At 51.2% G+C, this 22,262-nt stretch overlaps 1 protein-coding gene across 1 annotated transcript; it reads right to left on the bottom strand.

Moving 5' to 3' along the window:
* Positions 1–2,559: 2,559 nt before the first annotated feature.
* CDC25A (cell division cycle 25A) lies at positions 2,560–17,823 on the bottom strand. Its single transcript, XM_068673128.1, has 16 exons — positions 17,574–17,823; positions 14,953–15,038; positions 13,192–13,246; positions 12,453–12,488; positions 12,271–12,307; positions 11,789–11,890; positions 10,832–10,948; positions 9,899–10,033; positions 9,204–9,278; positions 8,394–8,546; positions 7,992–8,084; positions 7,563–7,625; positions 7,363–7,461; positions 6,450–6,580; positions 6,214–6,325; positions 2,560–4,904 (listed from the first exon to the last, which is right to left on the bottom strand). The coding sequence occupies exons 1-16, from the start codon at positions 17,723–17,725 to the stop codon at positions 4,764–4,766; spliced, it is 1,587 nt and encodes a 528-aa protein (XP_068529229.1). The 5' UTR covers positions 17,726–17,823; the 3' UTR covers positions 2,560–4,763.
* Positions 17,824–22,262: the final 4,439 nt, after the last annotated feature.

Here is a 22,262-nt window from a genome sequence, read left to right as displayed (position 1 = left end):
CGTGACCGTCAGCTTTCACTCCCAACTTCAAGCACATCGGGTGGAGGGGAGAGGAGCAGCCCAGCGGGACTTGGGGCACCGCTCGTCCTGCTGCAGGACAGGGGAACAGCCAGGCCCCTGCTCGGCCCCTCCGCATGCAAAGCACGGACTCTGCACCCAGGACAGCCCCAAAGCCACTTTGTGGTGCCCCCTGCGTGGGCAGAGCCCACATCTGGGGCCGTGAGGATGCCTGGAGAGTTCCCGCGTGCACAGGGAACACGCGTGCACAGTGCGTGCCGCACTGGGGGGCTTGGTGGTGGCCTGAACCCCTCGGCACACCGCTGGCCCTGGCTCATGGGATGGCCCCGTTTAGCAGGGCTGAGCGCCACAGAGCCGGGCTTGCACCTTCCCCTGGCACCGGGCAGCTGCCTGAAGAGGTTTGAGCAGCACCGCGTGGTGTTTGCGCCTGCTAATCTCACCGCCGTGAAGTAGCTGCTGTCTCCATCCCCACCCTGCTTCATTCCTTCGGCAGAGACACCCGGGATGTGGCCGTGGGGGCCAAGGATGTGCCCTCCTTGGGGACCCTGTCACCTGCCCAGCCCTGTGGCAGCAGGGCCGTGGCGTGGGGATGTGACGGGAGCCCTCGGTTTTGGGGGATTTCCCGCACAGAGTGAAACAGAAAGAAGAACTTGGCCGCGTTCCTCTTGGCCTCCGTCCACTTTCCTCTTTTGATGTCAGTCTCCCTTTTTACGGCTCCTTGCTCAAGCCCTAAGCCCCAGCAAACATCGCTGGAGAGTTCATCCAACAGAAACAAAGCGGGGCTGCGCCTTCCGCCGCTGCGAAGCAGCAAACCTGCCCCGGAGCCAGCGTGCCCTGTCTGCGGCCGCGGAGGCTGTGACCGCAAAAGCAGAAACAAACCCAAAGGAAGCCCCGAGTGGCCGAGCTGCGGTGGTCTCCGTGACATCCCTTCTCCTCCCTGTGCCCATCCTGGGAAACATTTTTGGGGGGAGGAAAACTGGGGCAGTGCAGACCCCTGCCTGCTGTCCTCACCCCATGCCCTGGCAGTGACCGACAGCCCCGAGGGCCTTGGCCCTTCCCAGGAACATCCCTGGCAGCGGCTGCGATGCAGCCAGCCCGAATTTCCCCAGCCCAAATTTCCCCAGCCCGAATTTCCCCGTGCAGCAGGCGCTGCAGTGCAGGGAGGAGCCAGGAGGCAGCAGTCGGGGCCCCGGTGTTGCTCCCAGCCCACGCTCGCAGCTCCGCAGCTTGTTGGGCACGATTCTACCCCCGTGGATTTGCCCAGCCCGGCTGTGACAGCCCAGGTCACAGAGCCTGGCAGTGCCAGGAGGACGAGTTCCCAGCCCAGACCTGGTGACCTCCAAAGAGAATCTGCCTCCTGGCAGTGCCAGGTGATGCCAGGACATCCCCTGGGGCCATGGGACCAAAGCAGGGGCACGGTGCAGGGGGTGACCCCATGCAGGAGGGGGCTCGCAGGGCACTGGGTCATGGCACAGCCACTGCCTGGCTCCAGTACAAAGGAAACCCAAAGGGGAGCCCGGCTGAATCCTGCACCAAGATTCCCAGAACCGCCCAGCACCACCACCCACACGCCAGCTTTCTGGGGGACGTCTTAGTCACATGTGGCACTAAAGCCATTGCCAAGAAGGGAAGTCAAGGGTTTTTTTTTCCCCAAAGCAACTTCTGCCCAGCAAAACCCTGTGAATGTCCTTAAAAAAAATAAATAACTACATAAATAACTACCAGCCCTGCTGCCTCCCCCTGGAGTAGGGAGCACCGGCCTCAGGGAAGACAGAAATTATAAAAGGTGCAAAAGGCCTTGGGACAAGGGGTTTGGCCAGCACCAAGAGATGCCTCCGCTCCTCACAAAGCAGCAGCTGAAAAGTCACAGGGAGGCAGCCCTGCAGGGATGCCCCTTTCCAGAGCCCCCCCAGCCCCCTCCGAGGGAGCTGCTGGCACATCCACAGCACCGGGTCCTTCACAGCTTGCAGGAGCCAAAAACATTGTGAAATAAGCGGCAGGACAAGTTTTCTTTTAGGCCAGAAAAGGTAAAAGCCAAATGGAAGAAAACATCAAGCTTTGTGGCATTCAGGAGCTTGTGGCAAAGGCTGATGGAGCCGTAAGCTGCTTTCAGCATCAGTTTTAAGTATGACAGATGGAGGCAATAAGGAAAAAAAAAACCCTCCCCTACTCTGCTTTAGCCTCCAGTGGATTTGAAGTCACATTGCTGCATTTTAAGTGAAGCTCTTAGTGCTTTTTAATGCTGACCTCATTGTTGGCCACCTGTTTTGCAGCCCCGCACCTCCTGCTGAAGCCCCCAGCCTTCAGAAAGCAGCTCCGTGGGGAAAGCCGTGGGTGCAAACACCACGCACAGCTCTGGCCAGGGGGCCTGGAAGCTCCTCAGGCACCCAGGAAAGCGGGGTGCATTTTGAAATTACCCCAAGACAGGAAGACCACTGGATTCTTTCCGATGCAGTTTCTTTTCCAACACACCAGGGAGCTGCGCGTTCCCCTGAGCGCTCCTGCACCCCTTCCAGCAGGGAAAAGGCTTCAGACAGAGGCTGGAGTTCAAGTACTTTATTCTCTGTGCCTGCAGCAGTCCATTAGTACAGTCGCAGGCTGACAAGGTACAGGTCCTGGTCGGAAACATTCACGGCGCAGCTTCCCCCTCCCTGCACACCCCCAGGGCTCACCGCAGGACACGGGGATGGGGCTGGGGGGGAGGCGAGGGGCTGGGTACAGGCTCAGCAGGGCCAGAGGCATTCCTGACGGCTCAAGGCGTGCGCTGCAGCTCCGTGCTCTGACACTGCCAGAGCAGAGCAGCAACACCCGCAGCAGTTTGCCCCCTGAATATCAGGGAGCTCAGGACAATGCTTATTTGCATTTGCTCCAGCAGCTGTAATCTGAAAAGAGCATCATCAATCCAATGAATCTATTCCCCTCCACCCATTTTTGTTTTTTTTTTTTGAATAGGGCAAATTAAACTTCCACAGAGTGACTACATGCTTGTTTACCAAGCTGCACTCAAACAGCCCCTAAAATCCTATCCCTGCACTGATCCTTCACCACTTCAAAGCAGTTTGGGTTGGTCAGGGTGCTGCTGCCTGACAGGCGAGCCCCAGGGCAGAGCAGCCCCCCAGGCCTCAGCGGCTTCCTCTGAAGTTCCAAACCTCGTGAGACGTAGGACACACGCAAAGAGCAAGGGGGTAGTCAGGATTCCTGATGCGTCATTTCATTCTCCCCCCCCTCAAGGTAATAATTTTTGCTGAAACAAAGCTTGATTTCTTTTTTTTAAATGAGAAAGTCAGAGTTCAAAGCCTACCTCTCTGTTCTCAGGAGGATTAACAGCAGGTTTTAAAAATCAGATTTAAAAAGTCAAGTTAAAAGCTCACACAAGACACCTCTGCTTCCAGTCAGTTCTTTGACACAGCTGTAACAGCAGGCAAGACTGGCTCACGCAGAGCAGGCCAGGCTATGCAAAATGTGGATTTCTGCTCAAGCCACAGCAGTTTCCAGGACACGGGGCTGCTCCCAGCCTGCACGAGCTTCACTGAGCTGCCACCAGGTCCTGCGGGTGTGGAACAAGAAGGGGCAGCAAAGCAGTTTTAGCACTTTAGGTTTTTGGTCCCTGCTATGCCACGGAACTGCAAGCCCTGCTTTAGGTGGGCAGTTCGCACGGCTCAGCCCTAGGGTACAAAACTACCCCAGGAATTCTTCTTTCTGCAATTAATTGTGTTTCCTGCCTCTCCTGGCAGAGGCTCGGCTACTGGAGGGCTGGCTGAAAAACCCACGGCAGCAGGAGCAGCTTCAGAGCAGCCTCACGGAGGCACGTGGACAGGCTGAGCCTGGTCCCTCCCGGCCAGGCTCTCTCCTGGACACATTTCACGACACAAATACACGGCCTGGGAGGGAGCAGAAGCAGCAAACGCCGCTGCTGAGAGCTTTGTGACAGCTTTGGCACCTGGTGTCCCCAGGATCACCCGAGGCAGTTCATTCCTGAAATCAGTTCCCAGAGATTCATTCTGCCCACTTGGAGACACCGATTTCTTTAGAACTAAAGCAGCAGCTAAATTCAAGTTAATACAAAATAAAGCGATTGAGATTAAGTAAATGAGGCGAACATAATATCTATATATAAAAAAAAAAAAGCAATTTCCCCACAGGTATTTCTTCAGGAGGCTTCCCTCAGCGTCACACAGGAGCTCAGTGACGTGGAAGCCCTGGCTGTGTTTCCATCGTGCTGCACCACCACGCGTTACGCTAACAACACAACCCAAGCTGCAGCTGAGAAAAAAAAGAACAAAACCTCCACCCGCACCCCCACCACAGGCTGCCCTTCAGCAGGAACAAAGCTTGAGTACACCCCAGATGATTCAAATGCAGCCGTCTCCGCTTCACTTGACTGTATTTAAATAAAATAAGGCATTTAAAAAAACTGACAGGCACTAAAACATCCTCCCCTCCTCGCACCACATGCCAGGCCAACGCGCACCGCCGAGGACAGCCTCCTGGGGCAGGCTGTTGGACAGTTTGTGGATGTCAGAGCGTGAGAAGCCGTTTCCATGAGGCAGCATAAGAATATTGAGCACAGGCGGCCTCCAGCCAGTACCTGGGTTGCTCGGTTGAAGCCTGCGGCCGCAGCGTTGCCGTTAGGACAGATGAGGAGAGGGCTGGCACCCGGTAACCACCAGCAAGGAGCAGGCTTCCCTCCCGCTACAGCTCCCCCCGACCCCGCAGCGCACAGTCTTTGCTCATCCCATCAGCCCTCAGAGCTTCTTCAAGCGGCTGTACAGTTCCCTTTTGCTCCTCTCACCAGCCCAGGTTCGGCTTTTGGTGCGAAATCTTTTCAAGTCTTCTTTAAAGTCCTCGTGGTGCATGGGGCGGTAGCTCTGGGGCTCGCAGAAGCTCTGGGGAAAGAGAAGTTGGTTTCACCTCAGCGCTCTGAGACATCGCCAGGGCCTGGCAGCAGCCGCTCAGACAACGGCCTCCAGAGCAAAAAAAAAATGAACCCACTGGGCTGGAGCAGCAGCAGGAGCCGCATACCAGGCGTTCGTGAGCAAAGCCGAGTGACATTCAGATTACAGCTACTTCAGAAGGGGTAGTTATCAAATTAAGGACTTTCAGCCCTGTGCACTGAGCTCTCACCCCACTTTTCTGGCAGACATCAGTATGTAGTGCAAGCAAACTAAGGAAGCCTGTCCGGTGCTTACCTTGAAATAACAAAGATTTGAAAAATGCATCTCCAGGCCTGGCAGCTCCTGGCTCTCAGATCCGAGAGCAGTGAGCGCTGCCATCGGCTGTCCCGTGCTGCCACCTTGAGGCCCTTGGTCCTCCCATCTCAGGAGTGTGGCCAAGGGGCCAGAAACAACCCCTGGGGCATCCACGGCCACACAGGAGAGCCAAAAAACATGACTGTCGTGAGCAGCAGTAACCCCAAGTGGGCCCAAATGCTGCTAGACATAAACGTGGGGACCAGCACACAGCCCTGCCCTGCTGCTGACACCCCGGCTACAGAAAGGCTGAAGGAATCCCTCCCACCTGTCTGGAAGTGCAGCAAGGCTTGGAACAGGAAGGTGATCTAAGAGATATTCCAAAGTGTGAGGCCCTGACAGGGACTAAAGCCAAGAGTCAGACCACAGCCTAGTTTGTGCCAGAACAAGGAGAAACAGCCAACAGCTGAAATGCCAAAGCACCAGAAAACAAGCAATAAAAGAAACACCACTGTCACGGTGCTGGGAGGAGCTGCTGGGCATCTATTAGTCTCCTTTTCTGAGTTAGGAGTTGAAAAACCTCAAGCTTTGCGCTTCCAATTTTGCTTTTTTAGTATAGCATAGGACTTGACATCTCCATTCGTCATACAGCAATTACTGTCAGGCCTCTCTCTTCTCTCCTAGTCCTTGCAGGCTAAAGCAGTCTTAAATTCCTTCTCTGAATGACATTTTAAACTCCTGGTTCTTATAAAAAGGCAGAAAACAGTTTTGTGTTTTACTCTAGAGACAAGCAGAAAAACATTTCAGCTACAGCAGCAAGACAGCTGTAAGGTATGGAATCAGCTTAGAGAAGTGAAGGGAACGTCACTGCCAAATGTTAACTGCTCCCAGTACAGGAGAGCACGGAACAAAGCAGAAAAAGCCACCCCAGGAAATTGGGGTATTTACTTATCCTTTCTCCTCTTTGAGTATGAAAACAGAAGGGTTGAATTTAAGTGTTACTTACACGGCATCTTAGGAAGAAATCCCTGTAGCCTCCCTTCAGGACATAGAGCTCTGGGTAGTGGAGGTTGGGGTATTCGTTCCCCAGCCTGTCCCGCTCCCTCACAAACCGGCACCTGCAGCAGGAACAGATCCCACATCACATCTTGCCTTTGACAAGTACCACATGGAGCCACTGCTCCCCCACTGCCTCGCCTAGCACAGCGGTCAGTTTGTGTCTGGTGTTGTGGGGTAACTCACATCCGCGGGCCCCGCTCCGAAGAGAACTCGCAGTGGAACACTATGATCACCCGTTTGTTCTCCGACGGCAGGATTGGCTTCTTCAGCAAGAAGTCTTCCACGTCCTCTTCCATATGGAGGTTTACAGCACCCTGCAGAGGCAGGCACAGAATCAGAGCTTGGAGCAGATGATCCTGGAGGTCTTTTCCAGCCGTCCCCCTGCTACCAATGTCACCCACTAAACCGTGTCCCTAAGCACCAGTCGTGCCCAAGTAAAGAACAGCAACAAACCTGTCCTGCTTCCTCGCGAGCAGCTTTACCTCAAGTTTCTCAGAGGAGAACATTGGGAACAAAGCTTCAAACCCAAGCAGAATGTTACACACACAATCTAACACTGCCTCGAGTGACTGTGACCAGCCCCAGGTGGCCACTTCAACAGCGGGAGGCTGTGGCTGGTTGGATTTCACCTCCCACCTCACTGTGTTTGAGGGTCAGCCAGCTTACTCAACACCAAGAACAATTATGCTTTCCACAGCCCTTTGTTCTACAGATGAAGCAACCATTTAAATGAAATATACTACTCTAATCTTAGCTCCCCTGGATATCGGGATGCTGGACACTTGAAGATTTCACATCTTCCTCTTTCTTAACATCTCCCTGCTTGCCACATGGGCCACCTCCTCTGGTTAAGGAAAGGGAACGGCTCCCTCCTCAACGTGCAGTCACTTTGTGAACCAAGTGAGCGCTCAGTGTGCAGGCATAACAGGATCCCAAACTTCTCTGGGCTACCTGAGCACCTCAGCCAGAAGATACACGTGGTCTGAGACACCCCTAGGAAGCAAAGCAGAGCCCCACACGGTGCCAAGTGTCCCCATTTTGCCCGAGGGGCAACTTCAGACAGCTCCACATCGCTCTTACAGAGTCAGCAACAAACCTTAATGTGTCCCCCTTCATACTCGTATGGATATCTACAGTCAATTATCACACATTCCTTGATGAAGCTTGCAAATTTTCCAGTCAGCACAGACACAATCTGAAAACAAAAAAAGAAAACCCATACAACAATACAGTTTAGATATTTTCAGATACTTTTAATAAATGAAGAGTTTTCCTTACTCTCCCTGGAACACATACCATTTCCGAGTCGATGTATTTTAAATCTTGATGCTTCCCATCAACAGTGTGGAACAAATAACCCTAGAAAACAGACAGCATTTAATTGAGAAATTCCAAGCATGTCCCACATACTTGGTAGCAGGGCATCCAGCAGCTAACTTTGTAACACAAATGCTTTATTGACCAGAATCTCTTCAGCAAAGCTTAAGAGCTAAAACAATTCTAAAATTCGAGGACAGCTTTTCTTTGGCTCCTGTGCTGAAGGGATTTTGTAGATATTTTTGAATGACCAGAAAAGAATCACTTCACATCTAACTTATGAAAGTGCTGTTCTCAGTGACAGCCTTCACCAGTAATTTGATTATGTGCTGTTGAAGAGAAGTGCTTCACTTGGGCTGGTTCAAGACATCTCTACCAAAAGAGAATTAATACAAATCACTTAATTACCTTTGAGAAGTCACCAATAAGGTCTCTCTGATCACTGTCCAAAATGCTTTCGATCTCTGCTGCAGAGGATTGTGTCTTTACTATCTTCAAATTCTAAAGGGAGACAGGTTAGAGAAGAACACTGAGCACTGACAGCAGAGACCCTTTCCCCACAGCATAACCAAACTCTGTGTTTGCTGACACCCTGAACTGTGACTCAGTTTCCCTTTTGGCTCACAGGAGAACAGGTTCAGGAGCATACACCTAGTGCACCAACTCCCCTCAGCCCCTACACTATGCACAGAGTTTGGATAAATCAGCAACTCGTTAGCCTTCATAAACTAGGGATAAACTTGCCAACTGTATTTCACCTTCCCCACTTAATTAATTCTCTGCCACAACACTGAATGCCAAGCCACCAACCGTTGCGTCTTTGGATGGTGTTCCAGGCAGGCTTTTCCTCTTCTTGCTTTTCCCTGGAGAATTCTCTTCCTGCGACCTCTCCATCCTTTTCTGGGTAGTTCTGCCTACGCCACTGGGCAGAGCTGAAGAGCCAAACAAGCGGCATCGTTTGGCCTGCAAGGAGAGAAGTTACAGTTGTCTAGCAAAGATTAAGATTAGAAATTAAGCCAGTCTCAGGCTCTCAGACTATTGAAAGTTTTGCCTTATGTAAGACTGCCACTGCATAGCAACAGCAAGGAGTAAATAGGGTCATCTAAATTGGGGACCTACACTGCCAACAACACTTGTCTCTTGCTGTGCAGACTGGGTGAGCGTAGAGCACAATGAGATGTGCTGGCAGAGTGCTTTCTATCAATTAGCAGACAATCTACCAGCAGATTAAAAGCCTTCTGCTGCGAGACTGAACTGCCCTCACAGTCTATTGCCAGAAGACTGGGCTACAGGCACTTCAGGTAAGCCTGTGAAAAATGTTTTCAAGATATGTCAACAAGTATCTGATAAGGGAAGTCAAAATCTTCCTGCATTTATGAAGTGTTTTAGTAAAAAGTTAACAGATATACACACACAATGAGCATTGTTCTACACTGACACAACCTTTCAGGCATCAGGCTTTAGCGATTACAAAATTGTGTAGGGTTTTTATACTACATCTTGTTTTGTTATACAGGATGTAGGATCAGAGGCAGTGTGATCACTTTTCCCAGGAGTGAAAATGTCTGCCAGAACAAAAGTTCCCGTCTCTGTTCTGTTGTGCTCTGCTTGAGCACTCACCCGCATGTCCGTTTTCCTCATGACTAGCGGTGCAGTCCAGAGGCTTGCCACGTCAGATGGTATCTCCTCATCATTCTGGGAAACGAAAGTTCATTCTCATTTATTTCACCAGGGACAGACACTGTAAATATCTAAGGCTCTTGCATAGCTTGGGCAAACATTGCAATTTAATTCAGCTGCCAGAGCAGGTTTCGGAATTCAGCTCAATTACTAGCCCAATACTCAATAAAATAACAGCATGAGCTGACACATGTTGGAACAGGTTAAGTTATATCAATTGTTACTTAACAGCGATACTCTTCCAAAGCATTAAGCTTCTCAACTCAATTAGAAATAGTCTTGAAAGCAAATATTATCTCTAGCTCTTTCAACAAGTTTTCTTTAGAAAATATCAACTACTCAAATGATTCTTCCTAGTAATGCAATTCAACTACCAACAGAACAGCAGCAATACCTTTAACTGCTGCTCTCCCACCAAGCAAATACCACTGCCTGCACTAGGAAACAGCACACAGAAAAACAGAAAAATGGAAGCATTGCAAAAGATAAGTCTTTCAGGAATCCCTAGTACCTGGCTTTTTGCAGACTGACATAACACTGCACTGACTTCTAGAACATACATGAGCTGCAGACATATTGTTGGCAGACTTAACGTTATACAGAGATGATTTTAAGTGTTGATATTTTGTACATACCTTCAAATCTTGCTCATCTAAGAGCTCTAGGAATCCATCATCATCTTCGCTTTCAGAGGAAGCTAGAGGAGACTGCTGCTGGAAAGCTGACCTGTGGTTTTCCAGCTCACCCGTGGGTATTTCATTAGATGGAAACTGAGGAAAAAATAGTTAGCTTTAATATTCTCTCTTTACAGTAGGATACTGGAAACAGAGGTGATGCCATGCTGCTCACTAAACTACAGAAAAGATGGAGGTTATCCCAGCATTTTGAATAGATGGAGTTGAGCAAACCCCAGACTGAGTTCCAGTACTTTATTTGATCCTTACAACTGCAGAGTGTTTTGTTATTGTGTCATAGGAACAGGAATATTCAACTCCGTAGTTCCCAGGTACAAGATCAGGAGTACTAAGCGTGATGAAGTACTACCAGATTCAAGGAGTGGAGAGAAGACTTGGCCCCTCAGCTCTGTTTCTGTGCAAGGATCCATCATGTTTGCTTTCTAGTTGCTTCTGCAAAGTTTTGCAAAGCAATAGCACATCAAGTAATATTTTTTTCCTGTGTGTCATATCTGGATAAGATCCAGTTGCATCTACACAGTTGGCTTCCTTGTTCCCAATGCATCTGCATCAATATAAATATCCACTTTCCTGATAACAGAACCAATTACAAATTAACTTTATCTATTCCGCATTTATGTCCCCATTCACTTGACTTACTGCAGCATAGCCTCAGCTCTGTAATTACTCGTCTTCCACAGACTACAGAACAACCTCTCATGAGCCAAACGAGTTTTCTCATCTGACAGATAGATGAGCTTTCCTATTTGGCACATGAATAGTGACAATAAACAGCAGTGTCATAGAACCACAATGCAATTTTTCCTCTTCCCTAACAGTACGTATGTGGAGGAATAGGTGGGAATTTGTTGTCTAGAACACCACGGTACTTACTCCCTGAGCTGAGGAGGAATTTTGCCTTTGTCCAGGAACACCTTTGCCATCACGGGAATGGACGTGCACAGAACTACGAGAAGCTGGTTTGGTTGGCTTCTTAAACTCAAATGATTCCTGAATTCAAAAACAGAAAAGCGATCGTTTTACCAAAACAAGCTGTGTAAGTTGCTAGGATCATTGCATCTTCTTTCTTTAAGCTATCTGACATGTTGGATGTTAAGTTCCCTGCTGCCAACAGAAATCCGAGCGTGAATGTTTTCAAAGTAAAGATGTTACAATAGTGATTCATTTAACGTAACCAAGCTTTCATCCTCTTGTTATCTGCAGGTTTAAGGATTTTATTTTTTTTTTCTTTTAATTTCTTTTGGTAGTCAATTTCTCTGCAAAAGAAATCATTTTTAAGGCAGCCAAGGCTGTGGCTTGGTCAACAGAATTATGTTTGTTGCTAGGTGACAGGCCCTGGCTGCTGAGCACCACTTTTCTGCAGAGACCTGTCGATGGCATGTCCAGCAGCCAGGCCATACACACCAAGTAAGTAAAAGAACATTTGTGATGCTGAGGAACCCAAGTTCCTTATATCAGCAGTGAAAAAAGATATGGTGAACCATGCAGCCCCCTCATAGCTACCTAAAGGTAGCACTATGAAAACATTTTGCCCTGCCACAGACTAGCCAGGTCCTATAGCACAAAGGAAGATCTGCACAGCCAAAGCCTTCCCAATTTTTATTAACCTGTAGTCAGTTTGCAGACACTATTATAATCACTGTTGCTGCACTTCACTGCAAGTTTCCCCGAGATAAGCTGTGCAAAAACTTTGTCATATCTGAGCTGTAGTCTGGCAGGCACCAAGCAAAGCCTCTTCCACTGTGCCTGCTGAGGAAGGGGTGTGCTAATTCAGCTTCCTCACTATCACCTCTTACACAATCATCTCGGGAGACAAAAGGCAATGCTTACATTCTCCTTGTTTTCATTTTGCTCTAAGAGTTGAAAAGCATCACAATCCAGAGAATCTGAATGGCTTCTCTTCAGAGCAGGACTGGATCCCAGGAGCCTCTGCTACAAAATTCATAGAGAAATGCTGGTTTAGTATCATGCTGTAACCTTTGCACAACCAGATCTTAAGCAAAAGAGGAGTTCTCAGGAATATAAGGCATTCATCTGCAAGTTGGGGCACCTATGTGCAAGACATCTCATGCAGGTATCAAAATGCAGTGCTCCAATTGCACTGGTGACAAAGCTACAGCACTGAAGTTTTACATCAACACGTGGACAAGATTTCAAGTCTAGAAGCTGTCATTTTGACAGTTTAAGTCAAGCACCATAGCAGCTGTTCTTGAAGCCAAGAAATTAGCAAGATGTGGGACAGATCCAACTAAAAACACTTAACACACTAAATCCTTTAACATTTACACAAGATCAATACCACCCTCACTTACTGGCAGTGAATGTATTCTTCTGAGAGGCAGTCGAATGCTACAACGAAAAAGAACCAAGATTACTATCTTTTAAAAGACAATGTTGAAATAAATGTGAGTAGAACTCACTTTTTTTCAACAGAACTATAAGCTAGAGGCAAATCCAGAACAGTCACTGATAAAGTTAAAACAAAAATACTTACTTCAGCCTGCTAGATTCAAGAATCGCCTTCTCAAACCTGAAATTGAGATGCCCCACAGTTAGCAAAGGATAGTAGACTAAAAGTCAGCCTTTTATTTAAGTCAGAGCATTATGCTAAACAGAAGCCAACATGCTTTTTGATGACGCTTTGTCCTTCTCAAGAGGTATTTACAGCCAGCTTATCCCATCCTAGTTTTCAAAGCACTAACTGGAATCCTGCTCTCTCCTCTCAGCATCATCTAGACAAGGAGCTAGATTAAAGGAATAAAAGCTTGGTAAATCAGGAACCAAAGGCATTTGGCCCACATAAATAAAGGACAAAGGATCTTTTTAAAGCTTGAATTGGGAGAGGCAAATTCCAAGCTAAAAACAACTGCTTTGTACCAGTTAAAGCATACACAAGCAAAAGTTACAGGGTAAGTGTTGAGGGCAAAACTCCATGTGACTTGGTGCAGCCTCAGACCCTTGTAAGGCACCAGTGTCACACACAAATGGCTGAGTTAGTACAACACCAACGCAGACCCAAGACCTACAATTACTCTAGGACACAGACAAGACAGCGAGCCAGCATCTGCACAGCACTAAAGCACACATTTCTAGAAGTCTGAGACAAAAACATGCTGCACACATGCCACACCAAAGGAAAAAACAACAAAAAAACACATCAAGGTTCTCATTAGCCTGTATTTGTTAGTAGTACAACATGAAACAGAAGTCAGGCTTAGCTTGGGGTTACGTACGTTTCTTCCATGATGTCGTTGGAGGCCAGAGGACTGGGTGAATCCAAGGCACAACCTGCACAAGACAGACAGCATTTTCTAACAAGCAGTGTCTTAGCACCAAGCAAACACAAGTTATTGGGCTTCCCTATAGAATTCCCCAAAAAAGACACTGAGTCACCTAACATGGAATAATCTTGGCTTATTCTCTCACATATATCTTAGTCATTTAATCCTTTACTTTTTTTAAGCCATGTTCTCAGTTACATCTGTTAAAAAAAAAAAAAAGGCCATTTTTAACACATACTAGTGCACTAGTGTAAACAAAAACAAAGCACCCCAATAAACAAAAATAACACAAGCAGAACATTACAACTACACAGCCTCTTCTAAGTACAGTCAGATATGAAACCTGCTTAAACACAGATCCTCAGGGAGCTTCTGTTTTACAGTGTCCACAATCCCTAGTGACATGCACACAGCTTACCAGAACGTGCTCCATAGGATCACGTCAAAACTTGCTGCTGCTTCAGCAACTGATCTAAGCTAACAGCTACAAAACTCACCTGGCTAACAGGACAGGTGGAGGTCTCAGCACAGCAGAAGCCTTACAAGTATTTTGTAAACACTGGGGACCAGCTTTGGAGGCAGGAAAAAAAAAGCCAAGAAGTAGAATAACCAAGCTGGCTGCATCTCTATCTCCCCTTGAGGCTTGCCAGCTGTATTCACTTTCTGGCTTCCTTTGAAGAAATATGCACAAAGTGGTGCACAAACTCCAGTGGAAACACTGGGCCAGCGAAATATCAGAAGCTCCTCTGAATCTGCAAATTATGGGGTAACTGCTTATTTTATTTCCACTGATAAAATTCATCTCACCCAGAGGGGGAAAAAACAAATCAAGAGCACTTCTAGGCAAGTATCAGTCCTAAAACACAGCTCCCCAGATATCAAGATAAACAGCCAGCTTCTGTATGCAAAAAGCCACAAACAAAACCCAAGCCACAAAGGAAACCCTGCTGAACAGCCTTGATTCAAGCGTGCAGGGCAGGTTAGCAGTTTGGGTTTAAAGAGAGAAACCACTCGCTTTCAAAGTTACCACCCTGCAAAGGGCAGAAACCCCGAAGTGGTCCCATTCAGAGCCGGGTGCAGATACGTGCTGGCTCCTATCAGTGCGTAACGAAACGCTATCTCAGTTCTCCAGACCACAGCCCCAACGTGCAGCAGGATCTGCCAGCCCCCACAGACTGGAGGATAGTGGGGCTCCAATTCCCCGGGGAAGCTATCTCGGGCTATCTCGAGCTTCCACCCCTGCTGCAAGAGGGGCTGATCCACTCACGATAAGGTGTTGACCTACTGCCACGTACAGAGCAGATCAAGGCAATCAGAAAACGTCCTGATAATCTGGATTTTCTCTCTACAAATCATGCTGGAGCACAAATCAGAGCAGGTCAGTAGCTACATCTTGCTTTACTTGCTTTTCTTTCCCCTCCTTAGGACAACTTCTCTGTGTCAGAGTCCCCCTCTGGAGCCAGAACCAGTTTTTCCTCCACGCTAGCTCTGCTGCTAGCATGCTCCGGGACAATTAAAGAACCCACAACCCAAAACAGGGACTGCAGGAGCTTTGCTGAGGGATGGAGATGTGCCGCCTTCCACGAGCTTGGGGATGAGAAGTGGCTACAGGGATTGCAGGCAGCATTAGCTCTGTGCCCCAAACCTGAAAGCAGGGTGCAGATGCAATGCCCTTCATCCCTTACCTGTTTTTACTCCCTGAGAACACCCTACCTGAGTCTGTTGACTCCGATGACACCGTTCTCTGCAGACCATTGGTGTTCTTGTTGCCCGGATCTTGTTCAGCGTTTTCGTGCTGACTGTAAAAGAAGTTCAGGGCTCATTTTAAATGTTTGTAAAGTGAGGAATACAGAAGAGGATACAAAGGCAGCTATACAGCACAGGGAAGCATAACCCAAAACAGTTACTGCCAGCCAAGTACAAGGATTCCTGCAGACAGCAGTCTTTTGTGTGCTCCTTGCTGCTGAACACACAGGCAATGCCACCACCAGCTCACTGCACCTACAGACATGCTCAGGGCCTTCAAGGACCTCAATTTCAGTGTTTTTTTCTTTTAAACAATACAGGTGTAGTATTGGTGATGTTAGAAACAAGGCTTCCAAGAGAGGAAGATGAGGGGTGGCTGGAGAAGGGGGTGTGCAGAGGAAATAACTCAAGCCATGAGGGTTTTCTGGAACTACACTTTAGAGTCTCTCGTGATCCTGTACCTTCCCAAATTGAGGTTCTAATATAGCAAAACAACACCTTGCAATAAAACTTTAGGACTAAAACCACTTTAAATGTGGAGTAGAACATCGGTGCCTGGAGTCCTGGCAGCACCTCCCATATAATCCACTAGAAAAACCTTTATCAGAGCCCAGTTATCTTTCTAGGGACTGTAACCCTCTGTGGCAGCCACTGATTTGATTGCTGTGTATCTAAAAAGTTAGATAATTGTCTTTTTTGGTGTTTTTTTTTGTTAAGTAGTGAGGTCTCAAGTTCTGACTGATCAGTTAAGACCCTCCCCTCCCACGGGACCATCAGATGAGTGTGTGGGTGAAGGGGCTCGAGGCACCCAGAGCCCCACAGAGCTGAAGGAGCGCACGAACTGCCCGAGCCCTGCAGGCACACGCGTCCTTCACACGTGGGCAGGGGTCCCAGCAGCTTCACAGAGATGCATATTGTGCCCAGGAGCACTCTGTTATCTGAATTATGGGAAGAGCTTCTGCAGGGCGGCTTCTCTCCTCGCGCCAGGTAATTGAAAAGGTGCACCGGGGCACGAGCTAGGGGCACCAAGTCAAAGGACAGAAAAATAACCGTGGAGGGGGCTGGTGCGAGTCGCTCGCAGGAATTCCAGGAATCTGAAGGAGGGGAGAACCATAAAGAAGGCAGATTACAGAAATGAAAGTGAGAGAAAGCCAAAAAGCAAAGGGCAAAGAGCAGGAGGGATCTCAGGACCGCACAGGAGGCCAGAGCAAGGCAGGGGCTGTAGGGGATGGATTGTAGAGCTGGGAAAGGGGAAAAGCATGCAGCCTTGGAGCTAAGTACAGGGAAGGGCTTGGAGTGAGGCAGATGCCCAGAGCTGGGAGAAGATGGTGGCACGTGGTGAGCCACCAGGGGAGGAGGAACACGGCCCAGCAGGCAGGAGGCAGCAGGAGCCCCAGCACGTGTGGGCAGGGGAGAAGGGCCTGCATGGGAGGGAAAAAAAGGCGGCAGGGAGGCAGGGAAGGGGGAATGCGGTGGGAGGAGGAGCAGTGGAGGGGGCTCGGTTTGGGGGCAGCACGGGAAAAACTGCTTGGGGGGTGGGGAATGAGCTCAAGGTCCTGCATTTTGGGGGTGGAAGAGGCCCTCGAGGCTTCAGTTGGGGGAGAGGGAGAGGAAGAGGAGGCCCTTGAGGCTGCAGTTGGGGAGGAAAGGAGGAAAAAGAGACCCTCGAGGCTGCAGTTCAGAGGGGGGGGGAGGAGGAAGAGGAGGCCCTCAAGACTGCAGTTGGGGGAATGGGGGGGGGGGAGAAGAATTCCTCGAGGCTGCAGTTGGGAAGGGGGGGGGGGGGGGCGGGAGAAGATGAGGCCCTTGAGGCTGCAATTTGGGGTGGGGGAAGAGGAAGAACAGGCCCTTGAGGCTTACGTTGGGGAGGGGAAAGAAGAGACCCTTGAGGCTGCAGTTTGGGGGGAGTAAGAAGAGGAGAAGAGGAGGCCCTCGAGGCTGCAGTTGAGGGGGGGGGAAGAAGAGTTCCTCAAGGCTGCAGTTGGGGGGGTGGTGGGGGAAGAGGCCCTCAAGGCTGCAGTTTTGGGGGGTAAAAGAAGGGACTCTCGATACTACAGCTGGGGGGAAAGAAAAAAGAGGAGACCCTCAGGGCGGTAATTTGGGGGGGGAGGGAGGAGGAAGAAGAGGTCCTCGAGGCTGCAGTTGGGGGGGAAGAGGAGGGGGAAGAAGGGACCCTCGAGGCTGCGGTTGGGGGTGGAATGAAGAGGAGGCCCTCGAGGACGTAATTTGGGGGGAGGGAGAGGTAGAAGAGGCCCTGAAGGCAGCAGTTGGGGAGGGGGAGAAAGAAGAGAAGGCCCTCGAGGCCCTGTTTCTGCAGGGGGGGAAGGGGCAGAGGCGCCCCTCGGGGCCCTGCCGGAGCAGAGGGGACGGGATGGGACAGGACCCCCCCCCCCCCCGGGCCTCGCCTCACGTGTGGGGAGAGAAAAAGAAAGGAGGGGAGAGAAAAAGAAAAGAGATGAAAGGGGAGGAGAGGAGCCCCCGGCCCTGCCCTGAGGGGAGCGGAGCCCCCAGGCCTCGCTGAGGGCCGGGAACAGGCCCCAAGGGTGGGGGGGATGAGAGGGGGGGACACGGGGCCCGCGCGGACTGACCCGGCCGAGCCGCGTCCCAGCTGCTCCATGGTGAGGCGGAGGTCGGAGACGGGCGAGAGCTCGGCGGGGAACAGCGCCTTGACGGCGGCGGGGGAAGCCGGCGAAAGCAGCAGGAGGCGGCGGCGGTAGGAGCCTCCCGGCGCGGCCTCCATCGTCCCTCCCGGCCTCCTGTCAGCGCCGCCGCCCGCCCCGAAGCTGGCGCCAAAGCTCCCGCCGCCAATCGCAAGGCCGCTCTGCGCCGCGCCGCGCGGGGGGCGGCTTTTATAGCCTCCCGTCGCCCCGCCCACCTCCCGCCCTCCGGCCAATGGGAGTGGGAGAAGGGCGACTTCCCGGCTGGTTGACGGCCGTTCTGACCAATAAGAGAGGGGTACGGTGGGGGGACTGCATTTCCCAGCGTGCCGCCGCGAGGCGGGCAACGCGCTCACTGGTTGCCCGCCTCGCTGTGGCATGCTGGGAAATGTAGTCCTCTGCCTGTGCCTCCCCGTCGGAGGCTCTGTCCCCGCGGCCCTCCCCCCCCTTAAAATGGGGGAAGATGAGGAGAAAAGGCACAAAACGGGCAAAAAACGGGGCCTCGGTGAACCGAGGGGCCCGGCCCGGGCCATTTCTGCCCAAACAATGCCCCTGATGGTGATAAACAAGCGGTGTCCCCAGGGAGGGAGGCGCTGAGCGCCGGCGTCCAGCCGAGCACTGCCGCAGTCAACACAGCAATGGAGGCGTCTGTCACAAGCAGCACATCTGGAACCTTCCACAGCCCCACAGCCCCCCCCAGAGCAACCCCAACATCGGGGCACGTCCCGGTGGCACCCTCAGCAGAGCCCCAGAGGCACCTCTGGGCTCCGTCTGTCCCCTTTCAGTGCAGCACGAGGTCCCCTTTGTCTCGTTTCCCGGCCGTTTGCTGCGTCCCCAGGGCTGTGGCGCCTGCACAGCTCATTGCTCCTCTGTGTGCTCTGCCCGCCCGCCGATTCCCCGGCCCTTGGGGCGAACGGGGAGGAAAGGCACGCGTCCATTTTGCTCGGCTGCAAAATGGATGCGTGCCCGGCCTCTCAGAGGACAGGCACCTCGCTGTGCCCTGCCCTGTAATGTCAGCCCTGCCTCCGGCCCTTGGTCGTGGGCTGTACACGATCCGGTTTTGTAGGCTGAAAAATAGGGAAATGGTGGGACAGGCCCCGTGTTTTCTCCTTGTATAAGGGGTTGCAGATCTCTGCTGCTGGCCTGAGCCCCCAGGATGTGCTCTGCCAGAGCTCCCAGTGCTGCCCTTCCAGCCGCAGAGCTGGTGGGTCCGACGTTATCAGTCCTGATAAGTGTGGGTATGGGCCTGGCTGGGGGATCCCATGGCTCCACGACACCACACATCCCTCAGCCTGGTGGGCCCTGCCACCCCATTTGGGGTGCTCGCGGTCCCTTGATGAGACACCACAGCATTTGCTCCCTCCTATCTCCCCCTGACCACCCGGGATCTCACAGATCATCATCACACCCCTGCCACCTCCAGCCCTCCCTGCAGCTCCCTGCTGGGCCCTGAACTTTTCTTATTTAGGGAGGGGAACATTTTTTGATGTTTTATGTGGGCACTTCCCAGCACAATTAGCAGCTCTGTGTCTCCACCCCGAGTTCCCAGGTGTGGGGTGACTGTGTCCCAGCGCTGCCCCCACCACACCAAGCAGCGCTGTCAGAGACCCCACGGGCACCCAAATCTTCCCTGCCTTCTCCAGGGGGTGTCAGGGAGGTTTTGGGGTTCTTCTCCAATATGCAAGGTTTTGTGATCCCTTGAGATGGTCAGGGATGGGTTGGCTGTCTCTGCGTCCAGTGTCACCTTCACTAATGCACAACAGAGAGCAATGTCGGTCTGTTTCCTGCTGAGAAGCAAACCAGCTTCTTATATTTATATATATTTATATATATTTATATATATATATTTATATATATATATATATATATATATATATTTATATTTATATTTATATTTATATTTATATTTATTTATTTATATTTATTTATATTTATTTATATAAAGCGCCTATCACCATATTGATAAGCACTCGTTGGAACCACTATGATGATGGGTAAGGGCAGGCTCATCCTGCACATCATCCCCAAAACTGAGAGGGCAGACAGCAGATGGACTGTGGATGGCTTCAACCTGCCTCAAGCCCTGCGATGCTGCCAGGACCATGGGGAGCCCTGGGAGCACACGGAGGCGTTTCCAATCTCTGCCTAAAAGCCAAAGGTGTGCACCCGCTGCCACGTTTAACCCAGGTCTCACAGATCACAGCGTGAGAAAAAAAAGTCTTCAGAAACAGCAGAGCCAAGGGCCGAGTGCTGCCCCAGCTCTTCTGTGGCATTAGCATCTCTGGGTCACTCCTGGCGTGGAAGTAGAGCTTTATTTTCACGGCAGACCCAGTTAAAACGAAGGGATCCAGTTTTAGACGGACACGGGATTTAGATGTTGGGCTGTGAACCCATCACTGCCCCAAGGAGATAAGGAAGCTCATTTCTGGAAAGTTTCTCTCCCTGTTTGTGCCCAGCAACTCCAAAATCTTCCCCCTTTCTCTGTCCAGCGTGCTCAGCAGGTTCACTAGAAGAAGGACAGGGAATTAAAGAAGGTCTCTCTCCTCTTGTGGTGCCCAGCCACTGCCACACTGGGTCCCAGGTGCTGGCACAGCCTCTGCCCAGAAGGGCCACGTGTGGAGGAGACACTGAGCTCGTTTTGTACCTTTCCAGAGCGTGTCCAGCAGCAATTTCCTCTCCAAATCAGGTCACCGTGCCCCAAGGCAGACACGCAGAGACCCCTGAGCCACCCCCTCCTCTGTAGGATGCGGTGCTGCAAAGAGGGGGACAAAGAGCACAGGGAAAGGGAAAAAGGGTTTGGGGGGAGAGCAGGAGGAGAGGGGAGAGAGGTGGCAAGGCTGGATGTCCCAAAATGACAGCGGAGCTGAACGAGGCCAGGATGGAGGGATATATGGGATGGACAGGGAGGAAACAGCAGTGTTACGGGGATGGGGATAAAAATTAACGGGGAGAGGGAAACACGGGGTGTGCCCATGAAGAGGGGTGGGCGGACAGGCAGGGAGGGCATGGCAGGCACATAACCATCAGCGCATCGCTTCTGTTTCCTCATTTGGGATTAAACTCTTCTTTCTGTTTTTCTAGGGAAAAAAAAAAAATGGTCTGGACCGTCTCCTAGAGGAAAATAAAAGCATATTTGGTGATTTGGGGGTTAGATTTGCAGGAGTGAGATTGCGTCACCAAACAGACCCTGGGGGGGCAGAGAGGGGTGAGTGGGGCACAGTTTTTGGGGTTACCTCGGCTGGGAAAGGCTGAGCTCAGCGACAGCACCCACCTCTGTTAGAAACCGGCTTGAGAGAGCCCAGTGTGCAGCTGTTTTGGCCAGGAACATTTCTGGAACAGCTTCAAACCCTGAAGTTTGTGGGCTTTTTTTAATTATTATTATTATTTATTAGGAAAAAACAACTTTTGGTGTTCGAAGTGGGATTTGTGCGAAGAGGCTGGGAGTGACAGCAGCGCTGTGGCTCGGATGCGCTCCGTAAATTGGAACAAAAATGTAAATTCTGAACAGAAACTCCTGCTCCTCCGAGGGGTGCCCCAGCCCATGTGCAGAGGAGACCCCAACCTGTGCCCAAAATGCCCCCCAATCTGTTCCCCTGTTCCCAAAGGAGACCCCGACGCCTGCCTACTGGGGACCCCACCTCGTGCATGTGCACGTCTCCATGGCTCCCTTTGTGTGTCCATGCTTTCGGGTCTCAGCTTTCGGAATTTGGTTAAAAAAAAAAAATCCCATTCCCGAGCACTCAGAGCCTTCAGGGCTGCGGTTCGGCGCGGCCGCCCTGGCTGCTTCGACCACTTAAAGAAATTAAATCATTTACAGCCTGAAACGTGCCCGGGAGCTTCTCCCCAGCAGGCCGGCGGTGCCGATTTCCACCCGCCGGGCTCGGGGTTAATGCAGCTGAAGGGATTGTGCCAGGGCAGCAGCTGGGACAAGCGGGAGCCCGGCGTAATCCCCTGCTCGAGCGGCTTCCTGGGGCCGCCCGCTTCGCTGCGCCCCTTCCGCAGGCAAAGAAATCCCAGTGAGGGGCTCCGGGCTCCGTCCTGCCCCCCCAGGGCTGCCCACCATTCCCCCTATTTCTTCTTAGGAATTAAAAAAGGAGGCTACCGGGGTGCTGAGAAATAGAATCGGTTCGGTTCTTGCTTTTTTTTCATCTTCCTAATTATGAGAGGGGGGAACCAGGGCTGCTCCTGCCAGCCCATGCGCCCAGACCCCAAACAGCTCCCAGCACATTTTGGGCACCAGCCCGGCTGGTGGAGACCCAGGAACCTCATCCAGAGCCTGCCCCAGCAGCCCCAAAGTGCTCCTGGCTGTGCTGGGTTGTTTCCTAGCTCGGAAGAGTCTGGGAATGACAAATTTAGGAGCTGTTCATACGCACACGTCGATATCCACGAGCCTTGTTGGCAAACGTGCTTCGAGAACCACGGAAATGCCAGGGCTTGGATACAGCATCGGCTCTGGAAACGGCAGGGCAGTTGACCCCAAAATTGTGTTTTTTAACGGCCCCCACAACCTCTCCCATCACTGCTGTGTTTGGTGACACCACATCCAGCACCACGGCCCCGTGCCCGGCTGGGAACCCAGCGCTGCTGCCCCAGACGTGGCCGGGATGCGATGGGGACAGC

The sequence above is a fragment of the Anas acuta genome, chromosome 2 (assembly GCF_963932015.1).
Source record: "Anas acuta chromosome 2, bAnaAcu1.1, whole genome shotgun sequence".
In the NCBI taxonomy this organism is placed as follows: Eukaryota; Metazoa; Chordata; class Aves; order Anseriformes; family Anatidae; genus Anas; species Anas acuta.
The sequence above is the reverse complement of the archived record's forward strand: the minus strand, read 5'-3'. Positions and strand labels throughout refer to the sequence as shown.

Bases quoted from the DNA above. Each gene is read 5' to 3' on its own strand.
- CDC25A (XM_068673128.1), bottom strand. From the start codon at position 17,725: ATGGAGGCCGCGCCGGGAGGCTCCTACCGCCGCCGCCTCCTGCTGCTT. The intron at 15,039-17,573 runs GTCAGTCCGCGC...CTTCTTTTACAG, and splicing joins CTGGGACGCGGCTCGGCCGG to TCAGCACGAAAACGCTGAAC. The intron at 12,308-12,452 runs GTAAGTATTTTT...TTTTCGTTGTAG, and splicing joins CTTGAATCTAGCAGGCTGAA to CATTCGACTGCCTCTCAGAA.